Source organism: Oryx dammah, unplaced genomic scaffold (genome assembly GCF_014754425.2).
Source record: "Oryx dammah isolate SB20612 unplaced genomic scaffold, SCBI_Odam_1.1 HiC_scaffold_21, whole genome shotgun sequence".
Classification (NCBI taxonomy): Eukaryota; Metazoa; Chordata; class Mammalia; order Artiodactyla; family Bovidae; genus Oryx; species Oryx dammah.
In genome coordinates this window covers 51,154,682-51,175,944 of record NW_024070205.1, presented here as the reverse complement: position 1 = coordinate 51,175,944, position 21,263 = coordinate 51,154,682, and the positions used below count along the sequence as shown (strand labels likewise).

The following is a 21,263-nucleotide window of genomic DNA, read 5'->3' as shown; positions in this document are numbered from 1 at the left end:
AGTGATAATATCAGAAACAAAGAGGAACATTTCATAATGACAAGAGAGTCAATGTATCAGGAAAATATGACAAATATAAATAAATATGCACCTTAACAAAGCACCAAAATACCTGAAGCAAAATATGACAAAATAAAGTTAGAGATTTTAATATTCATCTCAGTAACTGATATAACAATAAAACAGAAAATCAGTAAGAATATGGAAGATATGAATAACACTATCAACCAATTCGACCTAATATATGGAATGCTCAACCCAACAGCAAAATACACAGTTCTTTGAAATACACATGGGACATTCTGCAAGGCAGACCAAATGACGGGCCATAAAACAAGTCTCAACAACTTTAAAAGAAGTAAAACTATACAGAATACTTTCTCCAGCCAAAACAAAAAGAAATTAGAAATTACTGAGTCTTCATCAAGCAGACTTTGTTATATAAAATAAACTGAGAGAATACTTATAACATGAATACTGTAAGAACTCAAATATATTCTGGACAGAGGACCATCTTATGTTCTGACATATATTGTATACTTAGATACACCAAACTTTAGAGGGAGATTTATAAAACTTTAGAGAAAACTCTCTTTCTACACTTTGTGGTATTTTTGTTTTGTTTTGTTTGCTTTGAGAATGTATTGCTTTTATAAATCAACAAAAAGAAGACATTTCCATAATTTTTATGTGGATGTATTTATGTCCCTCTACCACAGACCTATGTTTGAAATCAGGTTCCCCTACTATTATAGGAGTATCTATCAGTTCGAGTGATGACTAAATTCTAACCAGTTTTACTTAACTGGTTCAAAGATTTTTAAAAATATTTAAACTTCTTTATCTCTAAGGCAGCCCTCTCATTAACAGCCATTTCTGTGCTACATTACTTGTGTCGACAAAGCAAACTTAAAAAACAGAAGCAAAAGAAGTAATGTAAGTTAGTATATTACACATGATAACTCAGGGTGAAAAACAGACTCTTGGTCAGGAAAGTAAGAAAAAAATATTGTTGTTGTTATCAGCACTTCCTTTATCCTAAGGTTTTGAGAATACTTTACAATAAGAAATTACAAAAACATCAGGTAGAATAAATCCCGTTAATCCATAAATCATACTAGACAATGTCCATTTACACTTGTTACCCTATCTCAGTTATTAACAGCACCTCTTCCTCTATTCTCAGAAGATGCTTATTTGGGTGATAAATTACATGGCCACCCTACTCCTCTGACTGTTTATAGGGTCAAATACACAATGCAAGAAAAAGAGACTTAGATAACCTACATTACTTTTTAGGACAGTTCTAATTCTTAAAATTTCTTAACAAGCCAATCATATAAAAAAATCTCTTCTTAAACCCTGACTTCTCTGACTACACAGAGTTTTAGAACTACTCAGAGCAAAAAGGACAACTGATGAACAACTTCTTAAATTAATACAATGTGGCTAAAGTATGATGTCTAGACATTGCCCCTAAACTTCTCCACTATTCAAATTTTCCATCATTTTGGTGTCTATCAAAACCCTTGGGTTCTTAATTGTGTATCTAAGAATCATCTACAGTCACTTTTTACCTGTTGCCTTTCCACTTACTGCACAATCTCAAATCAGTTACTTTAAAAATTCCTTTTGTCGTTGTTTTTGAGGAAAATTCTGTCTACTACACCTTCTTTACTAAAAATTTTCTTCAATAAGGAGTGTGAAATTTTGCTTGATTATATACTTTTTCTTTCTGGGTAACATTTACATACAGTAAAATGAAAATGTAAGCATATAATTCTATAAGTTTTGACAAACGATATCATCCATCCTTATCAAGTCATGAAATATTCTTATCCCAGAAAGTTCCCCCTTCCCAGGCAATCCTTTCTTCAGAAGTGATCACTCTTCTGATAATATTTTTCTACCATAAACTAATTTTGTCTGTTCTACAACTTCATATAAATTGAGCCATATAATACACATTTTTTAGTTTTCAGTTTCTTTGCTGAGCATACTGTCTGAAGTTAATCTATACGTTAGTAGTTTCTTTTTATTGTCAATTTATATTTCACTGCAAGAAAATACCATGTTATGTTTATCCATTCGCCTGTTGTTGGTGCGAATCTGGGTTTTGGCTATAAAATTAGAACAAAGATGCTATGAATATTCTTGTACATATCCTTCTGTGAATAGTACTTTTCATTTCCCTTACTTAAATACCATGCAGCAGAACCGGTGGGCCATAGGGCAGGAATAAATTTAATTTTATCAAAAATTGTCATGCTTTTACTTAGCTGTCCATCAGCAGACGAATGGATAAGAAAGCTATGGTACATATACACAATGGAATATTACTTAGCTATTTAAAAGGATGCATTTGAATCAGTTCTAAAGAGGTGGATAAAACTGGAACCTATTATATAGAGTGAAGTAAGTCAGAAAGAAAAACACCATACAGTATATTAATGCATATATACGGAATTTAGAAAGAGTAACGATGATCCTATATATGAGACAGCAAAAGAGAAGCAGATGTAAAGAACTTTTGGACTCTGTGGGAGAAGGCGAGGGTGGGATGATTTGAGAGAACAGCACTGAAACATGTATACTACCATATGTAAAATAGATCACCAGTCCAGGTTCAATGCATGAGACAGGATGCTCAGGGCTGGTGCACTGGGATGACCCAGAGGGACAGGATGGGGAGGGAGGTGGGTTCAGGATGGGGGTCACATGTACACCCATGGCTGATTCATGTCAATGAATGGAAAAAACCACTACAATATTGTAAAGTAATAAGCTTCCAATTAAAATAAATTAATTAAAAAAAATTGTCCTGCTTTTTTCCAAAGTGGTACACCATCCTATTAGCAATGAATTACAGTAGATCCACATCTTTGTCAACATTTGATGTCATCAGGAGTTTCAATTTTAGCCATTCTGGTATGTGTAGTGGTATTTCATTATGCTTATAATTTGCACTTCCATGATGATTAATTGACGCTGAGTGTTTTTTCATGTGCTTATTGGCCATTCATATATCTTTCTCTGGGAAGCCTCTACACAAGTATTTTGTCTAGTTTTTTTAACTGAATAATTTATATTTCTTTCACTAAATAATTGAGTTATTTATGTTTTCTAGATGTAGTCCGTTTTCAGATATAAGATTTGGAAATATTTTTTCCTAGTATATGGCTTGCCTATTTGTTTTTTTGGTGTTGGCTTTTAGTGGACAGAAGTTTTAAATTTAAGCTCAATGTAAAAATCACCTTTATTTTTGTTAGATCCAAGAAATCTCTCCCTATTTATAGGTCACAAGATATTTTCCTGTCTCTGCTTACTGAAGTTTTATAGTTTTAGCTTTTACATTTAGCCCTTTGGTCCATTTTAAATTAAGCTTTTTGTATAGCATGAGGAAAGGTCAAGGCTCATTTCCATATAGATATCTAGTTGATCAGTCATTATTTATTTGTATAATAATTTTTTTATTCTTATTGCTATTTTATCTATTCTTTTTTGGCTGCACAGCATATGGGATCTTAGTTACCCAATCAGGGATCAAACCTGTACCCCCTGCAGTGGAAGCGCAGTCCTAACCACTGGACTGCCAGGGAATTCCTGCTCATTTCACTTCAGCTTCAAATAATATTCCATGTGAGGATGTACCAGTTTATTCATCTAATGAAGGACACAGTGGTTCTTCCAACTTTTGACAATTACAAATAAAGCTGCTGTAAACATCCATGTGCACTTTTTTGTGCAAAAATAAGTTTTGAACTCATTTGGGTAAACAACAGGGAGCGTGACTGCTGGATTATGTGGTAAAATATATTTAACTTTGTAAAATACTGCCAAACAGGTTTCCAAAGTGGCTGCACCATTTTGCATCCTCACCTGCTGCTCCACATCCTCACTAATGTGTGGTGGTGTCAAGCTCTTGATTTTGGCCATTCTAGTAGGTGTGTGATGGTATTTCACTATTTAATCTGCATTTCCCTGATGACGCATGGTTGTCTAATGTTGATCTATTTTTTGGCACTGCATCTTCTATGTCTTCTTCCTTATTTTTCTGGCACTAATTCGGAAGCAATCATCTCCATCAAGTTGCACTGTTAATTCCTCTGGTGTGGTGTTTATTAGTTCTTGAAAATATATGCATCTCAAACCCCTTCACCCCCAACCTTTCCCCCCCCTCACCCCATACAGCTACAATCTCTTTCATGATTTCCTTGACTGGCTCTATCAGACTTTTTCTATAACAGCAATGACATCTTCAATGATAGAATCCTTCCAGATTTTCGTGATGTTTTCTCTATTTGCATTCTCTTTCACAGCGTTGACAATCCTTTTCATAGAGTACCATGTGTAACAAGCCTTAAAGGTCCTTAAGACTAGAGGCTACAATTATAGATGTTGTATCTGTGTTCAATGCCTTCAGGGCTGAACTCATGGGATTCCGGGTAGCCAGGGGCGTTGTTCAATATCAAAGAACTTTAAAAGGCAGTTCCTTACTGGCAAGGTACCTCCTGATTTCAGGGACAAAATATCAATGGAACCGACCCAGAAAAAGGGGTTTTGTCATCCAGGACTCCTTGCTATACAACCAAAAGACTGGCAGCTCATGTTTATTTTTCCCCTTCAAGGCTCCGAGATTAGCAGTTTTATATATAAGGGCAGTCTTGATCATAAACCCAACTGCATTTGCAGTTGTTAGCCTATCTCTTTCTGCTTTAAATCCCAGTGCTTGCTTTTCTTCCTTACTAATGAGGCTTTTTTTTTTTTTTAAACCCAGAATAGGACACTTGTTGGCAGTAAAAACCTGTTCAGGCAGATACCCTTTCTCTTCCATTATTTCCTTAAAGGCATTTGGAACCTGTCTGTTGCCTCTTGGTTGGCAGAAGCTGCTTCTCCTATCATCTTGATATTTATTAAACCAAACCTCTTTTTAAAATTATCAAATCATCTTTTGCTGGCGCTAAATTCTTTAGCTTTAGATCTTTCAATCCCTTTTGCTTTGTTGCCCATAGGTCTGTCTTCCTTATATCGATCCTGCACTCACAGAAGAGCTACATTTTCATTATGAGATAAAAAGATATTTCCAAAAATGCATGGTATTCATACCTGCTGGCATAGCTGAAGCTATTCACAAATTTCCTTTTTTTTTTTTTTTTTTACACTGGTCCTTATGTGGATTCATTTATCTTGAAATAGTGGGCAATCATAGCTGAAGACCTCAATCTACAATACATATCAAGCAATTCAACTTTTTCTTGTAATGTCATAACCTTGGGCAGAAGGCAATCACATGCATTTTGCTGCAGACAAACTGATCACATAGAGATGATCACTATTACACAGCATTTTAAGCAGATGCTTGAAACACCTGAGCTCACTGCAATAGCAACAGAAGGTTACTATGAAATTTTTACAGCAGTGCAGTGTGTACTACAGTTAATTTTGAGAAGTTACAGTTTAATACAGCATCCTTATGTTTGCTTCCATTTATCTCAACGGTAAATGTATAGACTATGTTTGTGGGAGTAATTTTTGATAAACTTTACTGTTGTATTTTATGGGAAGCAAATGATAAAATAGACTATGTCTACATATATCTTCTGCATTCATGACATATTAACTTTAAAAATTTTTTTTCAATATTTCAAGGCTAAGCAATTCACCTGCAAGTTCTTTCACACTGTCAAATTTCCCCCCAAATTGTCAATGTTTATTGAAAAAAAAAATCCACAAATAAATGGATTCACACAATTCAAACATGTCAAATCCATGCTGTTCAATGGTCAACTGTAGTTGAGTGTAACTTAAAAAAAAAATTCAGTTTGATAATCTCTACTTTTTTAGTGTTCAGTTCATTGAGATTTGATATAATTTAAAAAGAGTGAGATATAAGTCTACCATCTTGCTAGTTATTTTCTACTTCTCTGTACTTTCTTTTCTGTCATCTTTTCACTTAACTGAGAATTTGTCAGTATGTCAATTTAATTTCTTTATTGGCTTTTTAGGTGCCTCTCTCAATACTTTAAAAAGTAATTCCTTCAACTTGGACAGCCAGATGCAAAAGATGAAACTAAACCACTATGTCACATCATATAGAAAAATCAACTCAAAATGGATTAAAGACTTGAATGAGAGACCTCAAATAAAACTCCTAGAGGAAAACACATGTTGTATGCTCTTTGACATTGATCTTAGCAATATCTTTCTGGATATGTCTCCTCAGGCAAGGGAAACAAAAGCAAAATTGAATACATGGGATCATATCAAACTAAAAAGTTTCTGCACAGCAAAGGAAACCATCAACAAAGTGAAAAGACAACATACCAAATGGGAGAAAATATTTGCAACTCATATATACATTAACTGGCTAATATCTCAAATATATAAAGAACTCAACAACAAAAAGACACACAACCCAATTAAAAAATGGGCAGAAAAGCTGAATAGACATTTTTCCAAGGAAGACATATAGATGGCCAACAGGCACATGAAAAGATATTCATCACTAATTGTTAGGGAAATGCAAATCAAAACCACGACACGAGTAAAAAGAAAAAACCACAAAAAACCACCAAACAACCTAATCGTGAAATGGGCAAAAGATCTAAATAGACATTTCTCCAATGAAGACACCCAGATGGCCAAAAGGCACATGAAAAGATGCTCAAAATTGTTAATTATTAGAGAAGTGCAAATCAAAACTGGAATGAAGTACCACATCACACTGGTCAGAATGGCCATCATTAAAAAGTCTACAAATAAAAAATGTTGGAGAGGGTGTGGAGAAAAGGGAACCCTTATACACTATTGGTGGGAATGTAAATTGGTGCAGCCACTATGGAAAACAGTCTGTAAGTTCCTTAAAAAACAAAATAGAGTTATCACATGATCCATCAATCCCACTCATGGGTATTTATCCAGGAATGAGAAAAACTCTAATCTGAAAAGATACATGCACCCCAATGTTCATCAGCATTGCAAATAGCAATATTATTTGCAACAGCCAAGACAGAAACAACTCAAATGCCCAGCAATAGATGATTGGTTTAAGAAGATATGAATCTCTCTCTCTCTCTCTCTGTATATATATATATATAAACACACATATATCTCACACACACACATACACACACACACACACACAAGGGGATATTACTCAACCATAAAAAAGCATGAAACATTTGCAACAACATGGATGGACGAGAGAATATCAGTAAGCGAAGTAAGTCAGACAAAGGCAAATTATATGATATCACTTGTATATGGAATTGAAAGAATACAAATGAATTTATACACCAAACAGAAACAGACTCACAAACATAGAAAACAAACTTACAGTTACCAAAGTGGAAAAGGAGGTGAGAGGGAGGTGTAAATTAGGGGTACAGAATTAACAAACTACTATACATAAAACAGACAAGCAACAAGGATTTACTATATAGCACAGGGAATTATATTCACAAAATTGTTTATTAACTGTACTTCAAATAAAAAAAAAACCCACAACGAGATATCACCTCCCATCTGTTAGAATGGCTATTATCAAAAAGGCAAGAAATAACAGGGTTGGCAAGGATGTGGAGAAAAGGAAATCCTCATACACTGTGTAAACAGATGCAGTCACTACAGAGAAACAGTCCCCTCCAAATTCAGATTAGAACTATCACATGATCTATTGATATCTATCCCACTTGTGTATTTATCCAAAGAATACAAAAATACTAATTCAAAAAGATATATGCACCTCTATGTTCATCACAGCTTTATTTAGAACGGCCAAGATATGGAAATAACCTAAGTGTCTATCAATGAATGAATGGAAAAAGATACGCTACACACACAGACACACATACACACTAAATACAGCTTCACTGTAAAAAAAAGAATAGTGATTACCATAAATGGTACCACTCAGCCATAAAACAGAGTAGTCATTACCAGAGGGGAAGGAGTGGGATGGGGCGGGGGCGGGGGGTGGGGAGCTAAAACAGATAAAGAGGATCACCTGTATGGTGAGAGATAAGAACTACATTTTTTGTGCTGAGCATGCTACAGTGTAAGGAGAAGAAAAAATATACACATGAAACTTATGTTATAAACCAAAGTTACCTCAATAAAAATTAAATTAAAAAAAAAGAGAAAGTAATTTCTTTACTAGTTCTCAAAGTATAGCCTACTCCAGCAGTGTCAACACCTAATACTTGGAAACTTCCTAAAATGCAAATTCTCAGGCTCTACCCCTGACTCTCTTGAATCAGAAACTCTAGGGCAGGGGCCAGCGATCTGTCCTTTATAAAGCTCTCCAGCTAATCTGATGTACACTAAGGTTTTTGAACCTTAACATCCTAAGGCTTATAATGTGCACTCTTCACTTATTACACTCTATTAATAATTAATACTACATGCCCTCACAACAAACTTAAGAAACTTGAAACACAACAGTTACATTTTATGCATGTATTTACCATTTCTGGAGTTCTTACTCTATAGTCAAGGCTCCATTTGGTATCATTTCCCCTCAACCTGAAATTTTCATTTGATGTAACATCTATCGTTCTTTTCCCATGAGAAGTCAGCAGCTATTTGTATCACTGTTCCTCATATCTATTGTTTTCCTAAGATTGCTTTCAAGATTTGCTCTAACTGTGGGGTTTTGTATACATGTGGGTTGTATGACTTGGGGTTTAGAGTACTAAGGTGTGATACGTGTGTGTGTCACTCAGTCGTGCCCGACTCTGTGATCCCATGAACAGAAGAGCCTGACGGGTTACAGTATCTTTTCAGGCAAAAATACTGGATCGGGTTGCCATTCCCTTTTCCAGGCGATCTTCCCAACCCAGGGATTGACCTCTGGCATCTCCTGCATTGGCAGGTGGATTCTTTACCACTGAGTAACCCAGAAAGCCCAGAGTATTAAAGACCCGTACTTTTTTTTTTTTTAATTAAATTTGAGTAAAGTGGCCAAAATGGCGGCGTAGAAAGATCTTGAGCTCACCTCTTCCCAGTGGCACAACAAAATTTAACTATTACAGAGCAAGTATTGATGAGAAAGACCAGAAGGCAAGCAAAGAAGATCTTCTACAACTAAAGACATAAAGGAACCACAACCAGACAGGAAGGAGGGACAGGGACGCAGTACAGTTAAGAACTATCCCTCCACAAGGGTGACCCACAAAGGGGGGGATAATCACAACTGTAGAAGTTCTTCCCAAGGAGCAAGGGATCTGAACTCCACAAACTTCCAGTTGTGGCTCTCCAAACTGGAAGTCCTGCACTGGGAAAACAAACCCCACAAGGTTTGCCCTTGAAGGCCAGCAGAGCATACATTCAGGAGAGCCAGAGTGCTGTGGGAAAGAAACTCCATTCTTAAAGGGTGCACACAAAACCTCATACATTCTGGGACGCAGTGCAAGAGCAGTAATTCAAAAGGAGCCTTGGTTAGACCCACCTGCTGATCTCGGAGAGCCTCCCTGCGAGGCAGGAGCCAAGTGGAGCTCATCCAGGGGAAAAAGACACTTGTGGCAGGCATTTCTGGAAGCTTGTTCAACCATGACACTGGCGCTGGCAAGCGCCATTTTTTAATCCTCACTCTAAGGTAGTAGGCTCAGGCCCGGCCCCACCCCCCAGCCTGTCGGCGCCAGTGCTGGGACACCTCAGGCCAAGCAGCTATCTGGGCGGGAACACAGCCCCGCCCACCAGCTGGCCAGCAGAGAGTCCCTGAGCCCAGAGCCGCTTCAGGACCTGGCCTTATCCACCAGAGGGCCCAGGACCGACCACTGACACCAACGCACCCCTAGGGCCCTATAGCCAGGGACTTTGGGGCTGGTTTTGCCCACCAGTGAGCTGGCACTAGCCCCAAGGCAGAGCCTCACCCACCCGTAGGTGGGCACCAGCTCCAGTGTCCCAGTCCTGCAGATGGAGGATCCAGGATCTGGCTCCACCTATCAAGGGGTGGGCACCAGTTAGGGGATCTGATACCCTGTCTCATTTTCCACTGGGTGGACGCCAGCCCCAGGACCACCACAGCCCTAGGGCCTGCTATTTCAGGATGCAGCTCACACACCAGCAGGCTGGCACCAGCCCCAAGACCCACTGAGTCCTGGCACTGGCCACCAGCAAGCTAATACCAGCTCTGGGACACCTCTGGCCCCTCAGCTAGCTACGCATGGTGGAAATGCCCCAGGCCCCCAGTGGTGGGACACTAGGCCAGGGAATACCAGGGGCTCTGGTCTGCCAACAGCAGGCTGATAGCTGCTACTAGATGCTCTGGACCCCTCAACCAGTAGCCCCAAGATCCAGATCCCTTGACACAAACTTTGGGATATCCTAGACCATACCCCCACTCCCAGGCAGCCATGCCAGGAACTGGCCCACCCACCAGCACTAGATCTGGGACCCCAGATCTAGATCTGCAACCACTCACCCCAAAACCAGCTCCGCCCACCAGTGAGCCAGCATCAGTTCCAGGACTCTCCACCCCTTTCCACAACCAGCCACCTGATGACCTAGCCCACACACAGAAGCCTTCCACAAGGCAGAGCCTAGCAATCAACCAGAAGGGAGGGTCAGCCATACCTACCAGACTGCCCATAAATAGTCCACCACAACAGAAAGATCCAGGCAGCCCACATAGGGGGCACCCGTAGAGAATATAGCTCTGGTGACCAAAGGGAAGTGAGCTGCTGGGAAGCACAGGAGTTCTCTTACAAAAGGCCACTTCTCTGAGGTCAGGAAATGTTGTGGATGTAAGTTAAATCTTTATGACCTATACTTGACTCGTGTGTTTGTCTGTGCTGTGTACGTGTGTGCGTGCACATGTGTTCAGTTGTGTCCAACTCTTTGAGACCCCATGGACTGTAGCCCACCAGGCTTCTCTGTCTATGGAATTTTCCAGGCAAGAATACTAGAGTAGGTTGCCATTTCCTCCTCCAGGGGATCGTCCTGACCCAGGGATCGAACCCACATCTCTTGTGTTTCCTGCACTGGCAGGCGGATTCTTTACCAACTGTGCCACCTGAAAAGCTATAGTACTGTATGTCAATGATATCTCAATAAAACTGGAAGAAAAAAAAATCAAATCTTTTGTCTTTTTACATGCCACTGTGCCTCTCTTTTTTTAAGAACACTAATTATATGTTTATTTGCTTAATATTGTCCCACAGGTCTCTGAGTCTCTATTGAGTGTTTTTTCCACTTTTTTCCTCCATGTTTTCACAATGGATCATTTATACTGATTTATTCTGAAGTTCACTGACTCTTACTTTTTGTTGTTTTCAATATGCTTTTAAGCCCATTTAGAAATTTTCTTTTCAGACACTATACTTTTAACTTTCTATTTGTTTTATATAAGTAATTTCCATTTTTCTACTGTGATATCCCCATTAATTATGACCATATTTACATGTAAGTTCTTGAACATGTTTAATAACATATATTTTGAAACTAATTCCAATATCTGAGCCACCCTAGCATCTAATTCTGTTGACTGCTTTTGGTCTTAATTATAGAACCTGTTTTCTGTTTCTTCATAGGTTTAGCAATTTTTTATCATATGCTGACGCCTCCCCTAGACCAAACTGAAACTTTCAAAAGTTTGTTGATTCCTACAAACTTCTTTCATATCTTGATACATCTAGTCCCCCTATTCTGCACTGTAAAAAAGTACCTACTTATTGATCCTCTGTAAAATTTTCAGTTGTTATCAAATAATACCACTAGTCCTTAAAATTCTGGAGCAATTAACTTTTAAGGATTTCCTAATTGGGTCTATGAGTCACTCTATTCACGTCAGCGTTTCTCTGATTAGTCTACATTGTAGACTTTGTATGTGTACTTATTTATATGGGGTTTTTAGAACTAATACATTTTTTCAGGAAAGCTATCTCTTCTTCACTCTATCTCCATCCTCATCCCAGACTAATTTTGTTAAGGGAGAGATCATATATATCACCTATAACTTCTGTACATGGTGGGTTATGACTAAATGCATTCTTGTCTTTTCCAACTGCATTTCGTATGCATGATATAGCCTTTTCCCTGTTGTCTACTTTTCCTCTTCACTACCCATTTTCACAATATATTGAAAAAATGTACCACTTTTATAACCAGGAAAAAATGACATAAATATGTAATTCAAGGCTCCCTTTCCTCCAGAAAATACTCTCTGATTAATCCAATGATTTTTTTCAACCTTTAACTCTATCTACTCACTGAACACCTTGCTATTGCTTGTACTGCATAAAATGTAATTTTAGATCACCAAATTATTAAGGATTAACCTAAACTTGAGATTTTAGTGGCACTTTCCCTCCATGTTGTAACTGAAGTGACCATATAGAATCACTACCTACAAATTGACAGAATTTACATCTTTACAAAATTTTGAGCAAACTAAATTATTCAGTAGGTAGTTTAGTCATTTAGTCATTAGAAATGGAGTATTTATAAACCCAAAGATCACAAGAACAATGGTGTTTGTGAACTAACCAGGTAAGACTGGTCAGAAAAGAAAATCAATATAATATAGAAGCAAAAACCAAACAAAATTTTAACAATTTAAACATTACACTTAATTTTAAATTTCATCTTTGTGGCAGTTTACGTTGTGGAAGACATTGCTTTGAAGATGTACACTTTTATGCAACTACTTTAAAAAACAGACTTCATAGATGAAGAACAGTAACCTCTACCGAATATTGCTACAGAAATATAGTTTAAGCTTTCTAAATGTAAAGGCCACTTGTCTAATAAAGGTTTATCTTGGTGAAAACCCACAAGTCAAAATAGTAATAAGCGTATCTTTACCTACCAGTAACTTTGGTTCCAATAACCAGGGGCAAAGGAATTTCGTCTGGGAGATCTTTGAATTGTGAAACATCTGCAACTTTCCTTTGTTGTAAGAGCCTTATTTTCTGCCGTTTCTGTTTTAATGCTGATCTCTCTTCCTCAAAAAATGCAGAAGAACATCTAGAATAAATTATAAAAACCATATAAAGTGATAACTGTCCTATATAAAAACTTCAAGTCACACCATCCATATCACTAATCCTTTTATTTCTTTCATTGAGTACTGTATTTAAAAACGGGTTCTTAAAAACAACAATTTTCTCTTCAAAGTAAATTACCTTTATGTTGTTTTAAAAATAAGATCTTGCAAGATTGAAAGATACATAAGCGAGTCTAGATTGCTTTTTCCTACAAAGCAGGTGGATCTACTGTTCACCATCCTTTGACAAAACTGCATCTGGATCCCAGGTCCTCTCTTAAGAACAAAGTTCAATTTCAATATTCTATTCAAAAGAACATGATACTTTCCCTGTGACCTAGTGAGTGTATCAATATAGGAATTAAAGATGAGACCTGCCGCCATGTAAACTTTTAATCATATTTTCTATCTTTAAGTATGAATACTGAATGTACTTTTATTCTTAGGGCCCATCTTATTTCTATTTTCAAATTCTAGGATGAACCAAAGGTATTTAAACATAGCTTTCATGCCATAAAATATATATCCATAAAACTATCACTACAGTCAAGATAATGAACATATGAAGATATCAATCAGCCTGGACGGGATAGGAATTTGGGGGAGATGGATACATGTATATGTATGGCTGGGTCCCCTCGCTGTTCACCTGAAACTATCACAACATTGTTAGTTGGTTATACCCCAAGACAAAATTAAAAGTTGAAAAAAAAAAAGAAAAGAAGAATGAGCTCTAAAATCATGAAAAGACATGGAGGAGCCTGAAATGCATCCTACCAAGTAAACAAAGCCAATCTGAAAAGGCTACACTTTGTGTGATCCCAATATATGACATTCTGGAAGATGCAGGGCTATGAAGACAATGAAAAGATCCATGGTTACCAGCAGTTGGTGACCTGGTAGACTTGGAGGATTTTTAAGGCAGTGAAAATACTCTGTAAAATACTGATATTATAACGGTGGCTATGTCACCATTCGTCAAAACCCACAGAATGCACACCACCAAGAGTGAACTCTAATGTAAACTGTGGACTTTGAATGAGTATCATGTTTTGATGCAGGTTCATCAACTGTCACAAATGGACCGCTCTGACAGAGGATACTAACAATGAGGGAGGCCACATATGTGGGGGGAGGGGCAGTAAATGGAAAATCTCTGTACCTTCCTCTCAATTTTGTTGCAAATCTAAAACTGCTCTTAAAAAGTCTTATAAAAAAATAAAGGGACAGGAACTGCCAGTTTTTTCAAAGTGGTTATACCATTTATATTCCCATCAGCAGTGTATGAGTTCAAGTTTTGACACAGATTCACCAACACTTGGCATGCTTAGTTGTGTAAATTTTTAAACACTGTGGTTTTAATTTGCATTTTCCTAATGATTAATTATGTTTAATATCCTCTTATTGGTTTATATGATATCTCTACATCACTGATCTATTAAAAAATTTTTTTTACCAATTTGTTAAATGGGATGTTTGATTCTTTTTATTTTTGGGTTGCACCACGCAGCATACAGAATTTAAGTTCCCCAACCAGGGATCAAACCTGTGCCCTCTGCAGTGAAAAGTGTGGATCCCTAACAAGCAGACAACCAAGGAATTTCCCTGTCTGAGCTTTATTACTGAATTTTCAGAGTTCTTCATACCTTCTGGATACAATACATACTTTTGGCAATAGATTATTTAAATAGCATTTTTGCATAATAAATACATTCATAGGCTTCTAATTTAAAAGGTTCAAAAGGCATTGAAAACTCTAGGGCTTCCCTTGTGGTCAAGCGGTTAAGTGTCTCCTTTGCAATGCAGGGGACACTAGTTTGACCCTGGTCCAGGAAGATACCACATGCCACAGAGAAACGAGGCCCATGCAACTGCAACTACTGAGCCCACACTCTAGAGCCCGCGCCCTCAGCAAGGGAAAACTGAGAAGCCTGTAAACTGCAAGGAAGAACAGCCCTGGCTCACTGCAACTAGAGAAAGCCCATGTAGCAATGAAGACCCAGCACAGCCAAAAATAACTAATTAAATGAGATTAAAAAAAGAAAACTAATATTTTTGTCCCTCGGTTTTCTATCCTGTCTTCCAGATGATGACAATAAATTTTGTACATCCCCTTTATTGATATTAAACTTTAGAAATATACATGCAAGAAATACTTATGTTCCCTTCCTATTTTTCTCAAATAGCTTCACTGTGCTCTGTTGTGTTTTCTGCTTTCTTAAAGTATCTTAGCAGTACATAAGAAACTTTCTCTGATTTTAAATTAAATGATTTCAGTTTTCTCCTATATTGAGGTACCCTACTTTAATTAGTCATTCCTCTATTTATGGACACTTAGGTTTTTAAAAATCTTTTGCTTCTATAAATAGCACTGTACATGTCATTTCATCCATGTATAAGTACTCAGAGAAGTACTAGGTCAAAGAGTATGGGAATTTGTAAATTTGCAGATATTACCAAACTGCCCTTCACAGAGATTACATAAATTTACTCTCTCACCACCAGTGGCTTTTTCACCACATCACTGCCAATCCAATATATTCAAACTTTAGGAACTCTGTTCTGATAGCTAAAAAACAGGATCTTGGCATACTTTGATTTTGTATTTCTCATTATAAGTAAGATTGAACTCTTTCATCTGTTTAGAAGAGCCACTTCTTTCTCCTTTCTTAGGTACTGTTTGTATAAACAGACATTTTTATTACAGGTTATTTGATATTTTTTACTGATTCGTAAAGATTATGGATGTGAGAGTTGGACTGTGAGGAAGGCTGAGCACCGAAGAATTGATGCTTTTGAACTGTGGTGTTGGAGAAGACTCTTGAGAGTCCCTTGGACTGCAAGGAGATCCAGCCAGTCCATTCTGAAGGAGATCAGCCCTGGGTTTCTTTGGAAGGAATGATGCTAAAGCTGAAGCTCCAGTACTTTGGCCACCTCATGAGAAGAGTTGACTCATTAGAAAAGACTCTGATGCTGGGAAGGATTGGGGGCAGGAGGAGAAGGGGACGACAGAGGATGAGATGGCTGGATGGCATTACGGACTCGATGAACGTGAGTCTGTGTGAACTCCCGGAGATGATGATGGACAGGGAGGCCTAGCGTCCTGTGATTCATGGGGTCACAAAGAGTCGGACACGACTGAGTGACTGAACTGAACTGAACTGAAAGATTGAGGGCGGGAGCAGGGAACGACAGAGGATGAGACGGTTGGATGGCATCACTGACTCAATGGACATGAGTTTGAGTAAACTCTGGGAGTTGGTGATAGACCAGGAGACCTGGCATGCCGCAGTCCATGGGGTTGCAAAAAGTCGGACACGACTGAGAGACTGAACTGAACTGAACTGATTTGTAGTTCTTCACATATTTAGACATTGGTTCTTTGTGGCAAGAATTATAAATATTTCTGTCACTGTCTTTTGACTTTATGGGGTTTTCTGGGGGTGAGTGATACAGAATGCTTTTTTTTTTTTTTAATAAAATCAAATTTATCAATCTTTTCTTTTATGATTCCTAGCTCTGAGGACTATTAAAAAGATCTTCCCCAATTCAAGATTAACCCAAACTCTTCTACAGATTCCTCTAGTAGTTTTACTGTTTCATTTAAAAAAATCTGAACCTTTGATCCTTTTAAATCTTTCCTGGTGTAAGGTCTGAGGTATGAAATCAACTTGTGTTTTCTTAGATTGCTTCAGAGTGGTCTCAATATCCACTGAATAAATAATTTAATCTCCTTCTCCCCTGTATGCCTGAGATGCAATCAGTGTTATTATGTATTAAAATTCTGTGCACATCTTTGATTCAATAAAGATATTTTAACTTTACTGGAGTATAACTGATTTACAGTGCTGTGTTAATTTCATGGAATTTCTCTCCTTTTCATCTTTTTATTCAAGCACCACTATGACATCATTTTGATTATGATCATGTTATATCAATGTTAATATGAGATAATACATACTACAAACGTATGTATGATACTACATAATCTCCCCTTATTACTTTTTTCTTCAGAATTTTCCTAGTTCTTCCTGCTTGATTTCTTCTCTTTATGTGAAATTTAGAATGAGTTGGTCTAGTTTTTTTTTTTTTTAAAAACGGCTACTGATATTTTCACTGGGACTGATTTTAGAATGCTAAGTATTCTGCACATTTCCTGCTAAGCTCTTTCCTGGCTTCTTTTTTTTAGGATATTTCAAAAAAGTATGTCATATCAATAATTTGTAGTGTACATCAGCTTCCTCAAAAAAAAAGAAAAACTACAAACTTTTGCTGATAATAAAGACTTGATTTAAACTGTTAATTTATCTTGATGAAGTAAAGAACTCTAAGATTCAACAATGTTATGGTAACCCTATTAACAGAGGATAAATTAACAAGAGAAATAATGACAAACTGCAGAATTACAACTAAACAATAAAATAGTGACTAATACCTCATTCTGACAATAATCAGAAACAGTGTGGCTCAATTTACTCAAACATGTAAAGTTACAGCAAAAAGCCCCCAAATGGCCTAATTACCAAAGACCATAAATTACCTGTGTGAAACACAATACACATCGCATTTTAATTTGTTCTTATAAATGAGGGAAATACTTAAAACAATAGCAGCAGTGACACTTTTTAATACAATAGCTAAAATAAATGTAAACCAGTTCAATGAAAAGTTCTCCTTGAATTTCATTATTATCTACAGAAATCATGTAAACTAAATTCCAGGTCTATTTGTTCAAGTCACTTTATATTTCAAGTCTCCCCTAAATCTTCCTACCATTTAAAGTGAAAAACTCTTAAACATGCTTTTACTAGGCTGACAGATCAAACATGAAAACTAATGATATATAGTATAACATTTCACTCAAAAGTAATATAAGATTTTCTGATATATTAAGAAAGGAAGATAACACTAGAAAAGGAAAGGTAGTTTCACATAAAAGGTAATTTGAAAAGCAATTCTCAGGATGTAACATATTAGATATATTCACTTGATTCATTTTTATATAAAGTAAAACATGCATTTGTGGAAAGGATAATAAGTGGATCACTTATTATCTTGAAGCAATAATAAGAGTTTTTAAAAAGGTAACAATAATGTATGTATAATCTCACAGCTTCATTAAATGCTTATGAGGGCATCCTTAAATATTTTCTGGGATCTAGTGGGGCATCAGTTTCAATTCAGTTGCTCAGTTCTGTCCGACTCCTTACAACCCCATGAACCACAGCACGCCAGGCCTCTCTGTCCTTCACCAACTCCCGGAGTTTACACAAACCCATGTCCATTGAGTTGATGATGCCATCCAACCATCTCATCCTCTGTCGTCCCCTTCTCCTTCCTTCAATCTTTCCCAGCATCAGGGTCTTTTCAAATGAGTCAGCCCTTTGCATCAGGTAGCCAAAGTATTAGTTTCAGTTTCAACATCAGTCCTTCCAATGAACATCCAGGACTGATCTCCTTTAGGATGGACTGGTTGATTCTTCTTGCAGTCCAAGGGACTCTCAAGAGTCTTCTCCAACACCACAGTTCAAAAGCATCAATTCTTCGGTGCTCAGCTTTCTTCACAGTCCAAGTCTCACATCCATACACGACTACTGGAAAAACCATAGGTTTGACTAGATGGACCTTTCTTGGCAAAGTAATGACTCTGCTTTTTAATATGCTGTCTAGGTTGGTCATAACTTTCCTTCCAAGGAGTAAGCATCTTTTAATTTCACGGCTGCAATCACCATCTGCAGTGATTTTGGAGCCCAGAAAAATAAAGGTAGCCACTTTTCCCACTGTTTCCCCACCTATTTGCCATGAAGTGATGGGACCAGATGCCATGATCTTAGTTTTCTGAATGTTGAGCTTTAAGCCAACTTTTTCACTCTCCTCTCACTTTCATCAAGAGGCTCTTTCATTCTTCACTTTCTGCCATAAGGGTGGTGTCATCTGCGTTTCTGAGGTTACTGATATTTCTCCCTACAATCTTGATTCCAGCTTGTGCTTCTTCCAGCCCAGCATTTCTCATGATGTACTCTGCATATAAGTTAAATAAGCAGGGTGACAATATACAGCCTTGACATACTCCTTTTCCTATTTGGAACCAGTCTGTTGTTCCATGTCCAGTTCTAACTGTTGCTTCTTGACCTGCATACAGGTTTCAGGTGGTCTGGTATTCCCATCTCTTTCAAAATTTTCCACAGTTTATTGTGATCCACACAGTCAGAGGCTTTGGCATAGTCAATAAAGCAGAAATAGATGTTTTTCTGGAACTCTCTTGCTTTTTCCATGATCCAGCGGATGTTGGCAATTTGATCTCTGGTTCCTCTGCCTTTTCTAAATCCAGCTTGAGCATCTGGAAGTTCACGGTTCACGTATTGCTGAAGCCTGGCTTGGAGAGTCTTGAGCATTACTTTGCTAACGTGTGAGATGAGTGCAATTGTGCAGTAGTTTGAGCATTCTTTGGCACTGCCTTTCTTTGGGATTGAAATGAAAACTGACCTTTTCCAGTCCTGTGGCCACTGCTGAGTTTTCCAAATTTGCTGGCATATTGAGTGCAGCACTTTCACAGCATCATCTTTCAGGATTTGAAATAGCTCAACTGCAATTCTATCACCTCCACTAGCTTTGTTCGTAGTGATGCTTTCTAAGGCCCACTCGACTTCACATTCTAGGATGTCTGGATCTAGGTGAGTGATCACGCCATTGTGATTATCTGGGTCATGAAGATCTTTTTTGTACAGTTCTTCTGTGTATTCTTGCCACCTCTTCTTAATATCTTCTGCTTCTGTTATATCTATACCATTTCTGTCCTTGTCCTTTACAGTGCCCATCTTTGTATGAAATGCTCCCTTGGTATCTCTAATTTTCTTGAAGAGATCTCTAGTCTTTCCCATTCTGTTGTTTTCCTCTATTTCTTTGCACTGATCACTGAAGGTTTTCTTATCTCTCCTTGCTATTCTTAGGAACTCTGCATTCAAATGGGTATATCTTTCCTTTTCTCCTTTGCTTTTCGCTTCTCTTCTTTTCACTGCTATTTGTAAGGCCTCCCCAGACAGCCATTTTGCTTTTTTGCATTTTTCTTGGGGATGGTTTTGATCCCTGTCTCCTGTATAATGTCACGAACCTCCGTCCACAGTTCATCAGGCACTCTATCAGATCTAGTCCCTTAAATCTCTTTCTCACTTCTACTGTATAATCATAAGGGATTTGATTTAGGTCATACCTGAATGGTATAGTGGTTTTCCCCACTTTCTTTAATTTAAGTCTGAATTTTGCAATAGGAGTTCATGATCTGAGGCACAGTCAGCTCCTGGTCTTGTTTTTGCTGACTGTATAGAGCTTCTCCATCTTTGGCTGCAAAGAATATAATCAATCTGACTTCGGTGTTGACCTTCTGGTGATATGCATGTGTAGAGTCTTCTCTTGTGTTTTTGGAAGAGGGTGTTTGCTATGACCAGTGCGTTCTCTTGGCAAAACTCTATTAGTCTTTGCCCTGCTTCATTCCGTACTCCAAGGCCAAATTTGCCTGTTATTCCAGGTGTTTCTTGACTTCCTACTTTTGCATTCCAGTCCCTTATAATGAAAAGGACATCGTTTTTGGGTGTTAGTTCTAAAAGGTCTTGTAGGTCTTCATAGAACCGTTCAACTTCAGCTTCTTTAGTGTTACTGGTCGGGACGCAGATTCGGATTACCATGATACTGAATGGTCTGCCTTGGAAATAAACAGAGATCATTCTGTCGTTTTTGAGATTGCATCCAAGTACTGCATTTCGGACTCTTTCATTGACTATGATGGCTACTCCATTTCTTCTAAGGGATTCCTGCCTGCAGTAGTAGATATAATGGTCATCTGAGTTAAATTCACCCATTCCAGTCCATTTTAGTTTACTGATTCCTAGAATGTCGACGTTCACTCTTGCCATCTCCTGTTTGACCACTTCCAATTTGCCTTGATTCATGGACCTAACATTCCAGGTTCCTATGCAATTTTGCTCTTTACAGCATCGGACCTTGCTTCTATCACCAGTCGCATCCACAACTGGATGTTGTTTTTGATTTGGCTCCATCACTTCATTCAGAGAAGGCAATGGCAACCCAATCCAGTACTCTTGCCTGGAAAATCCCATGGACAGAAGAGCCTGGTAGGCTGCAGTCTATGGGGTCGCAAAGAGTCGGACATGAATGAGTGACTTCACTTTCACTTTTCACTTTCATGCACTGGAGAAGGAAATGGCAACCCACTCCAGTGTTCTTGCCTGGAGAATCCCAAGGACCAGGGATCCTGGTGGGC

At 37.8% G+C, this 21,263-nt stretch overlaps 1 protein-coding gene across 1 annotated transcript in view; it reads right to left on the bottom strand.

Moving 5' to 3' along the window:
• The window catches only part of LIN9 (lin-9 DREAM MuvB core complex component), an 87,916-nt gene that overhangs the window by 44,738 nt on the left and 21,915 nt on the right, over nucleotides 1-21,263 (bottom strand). Inside the window, exon 7 of the mRNA XM_040263657.1 lies at nucleotides 12,809-12,966. Coding sequence (XP_040119591.1) covers nucleotides 12,809-12,966 — 158 coding nt within the window. The remainder of the gene's footprint in view (nucleotides 1-12,808; nucleotides 12,967-21,263) is intronic.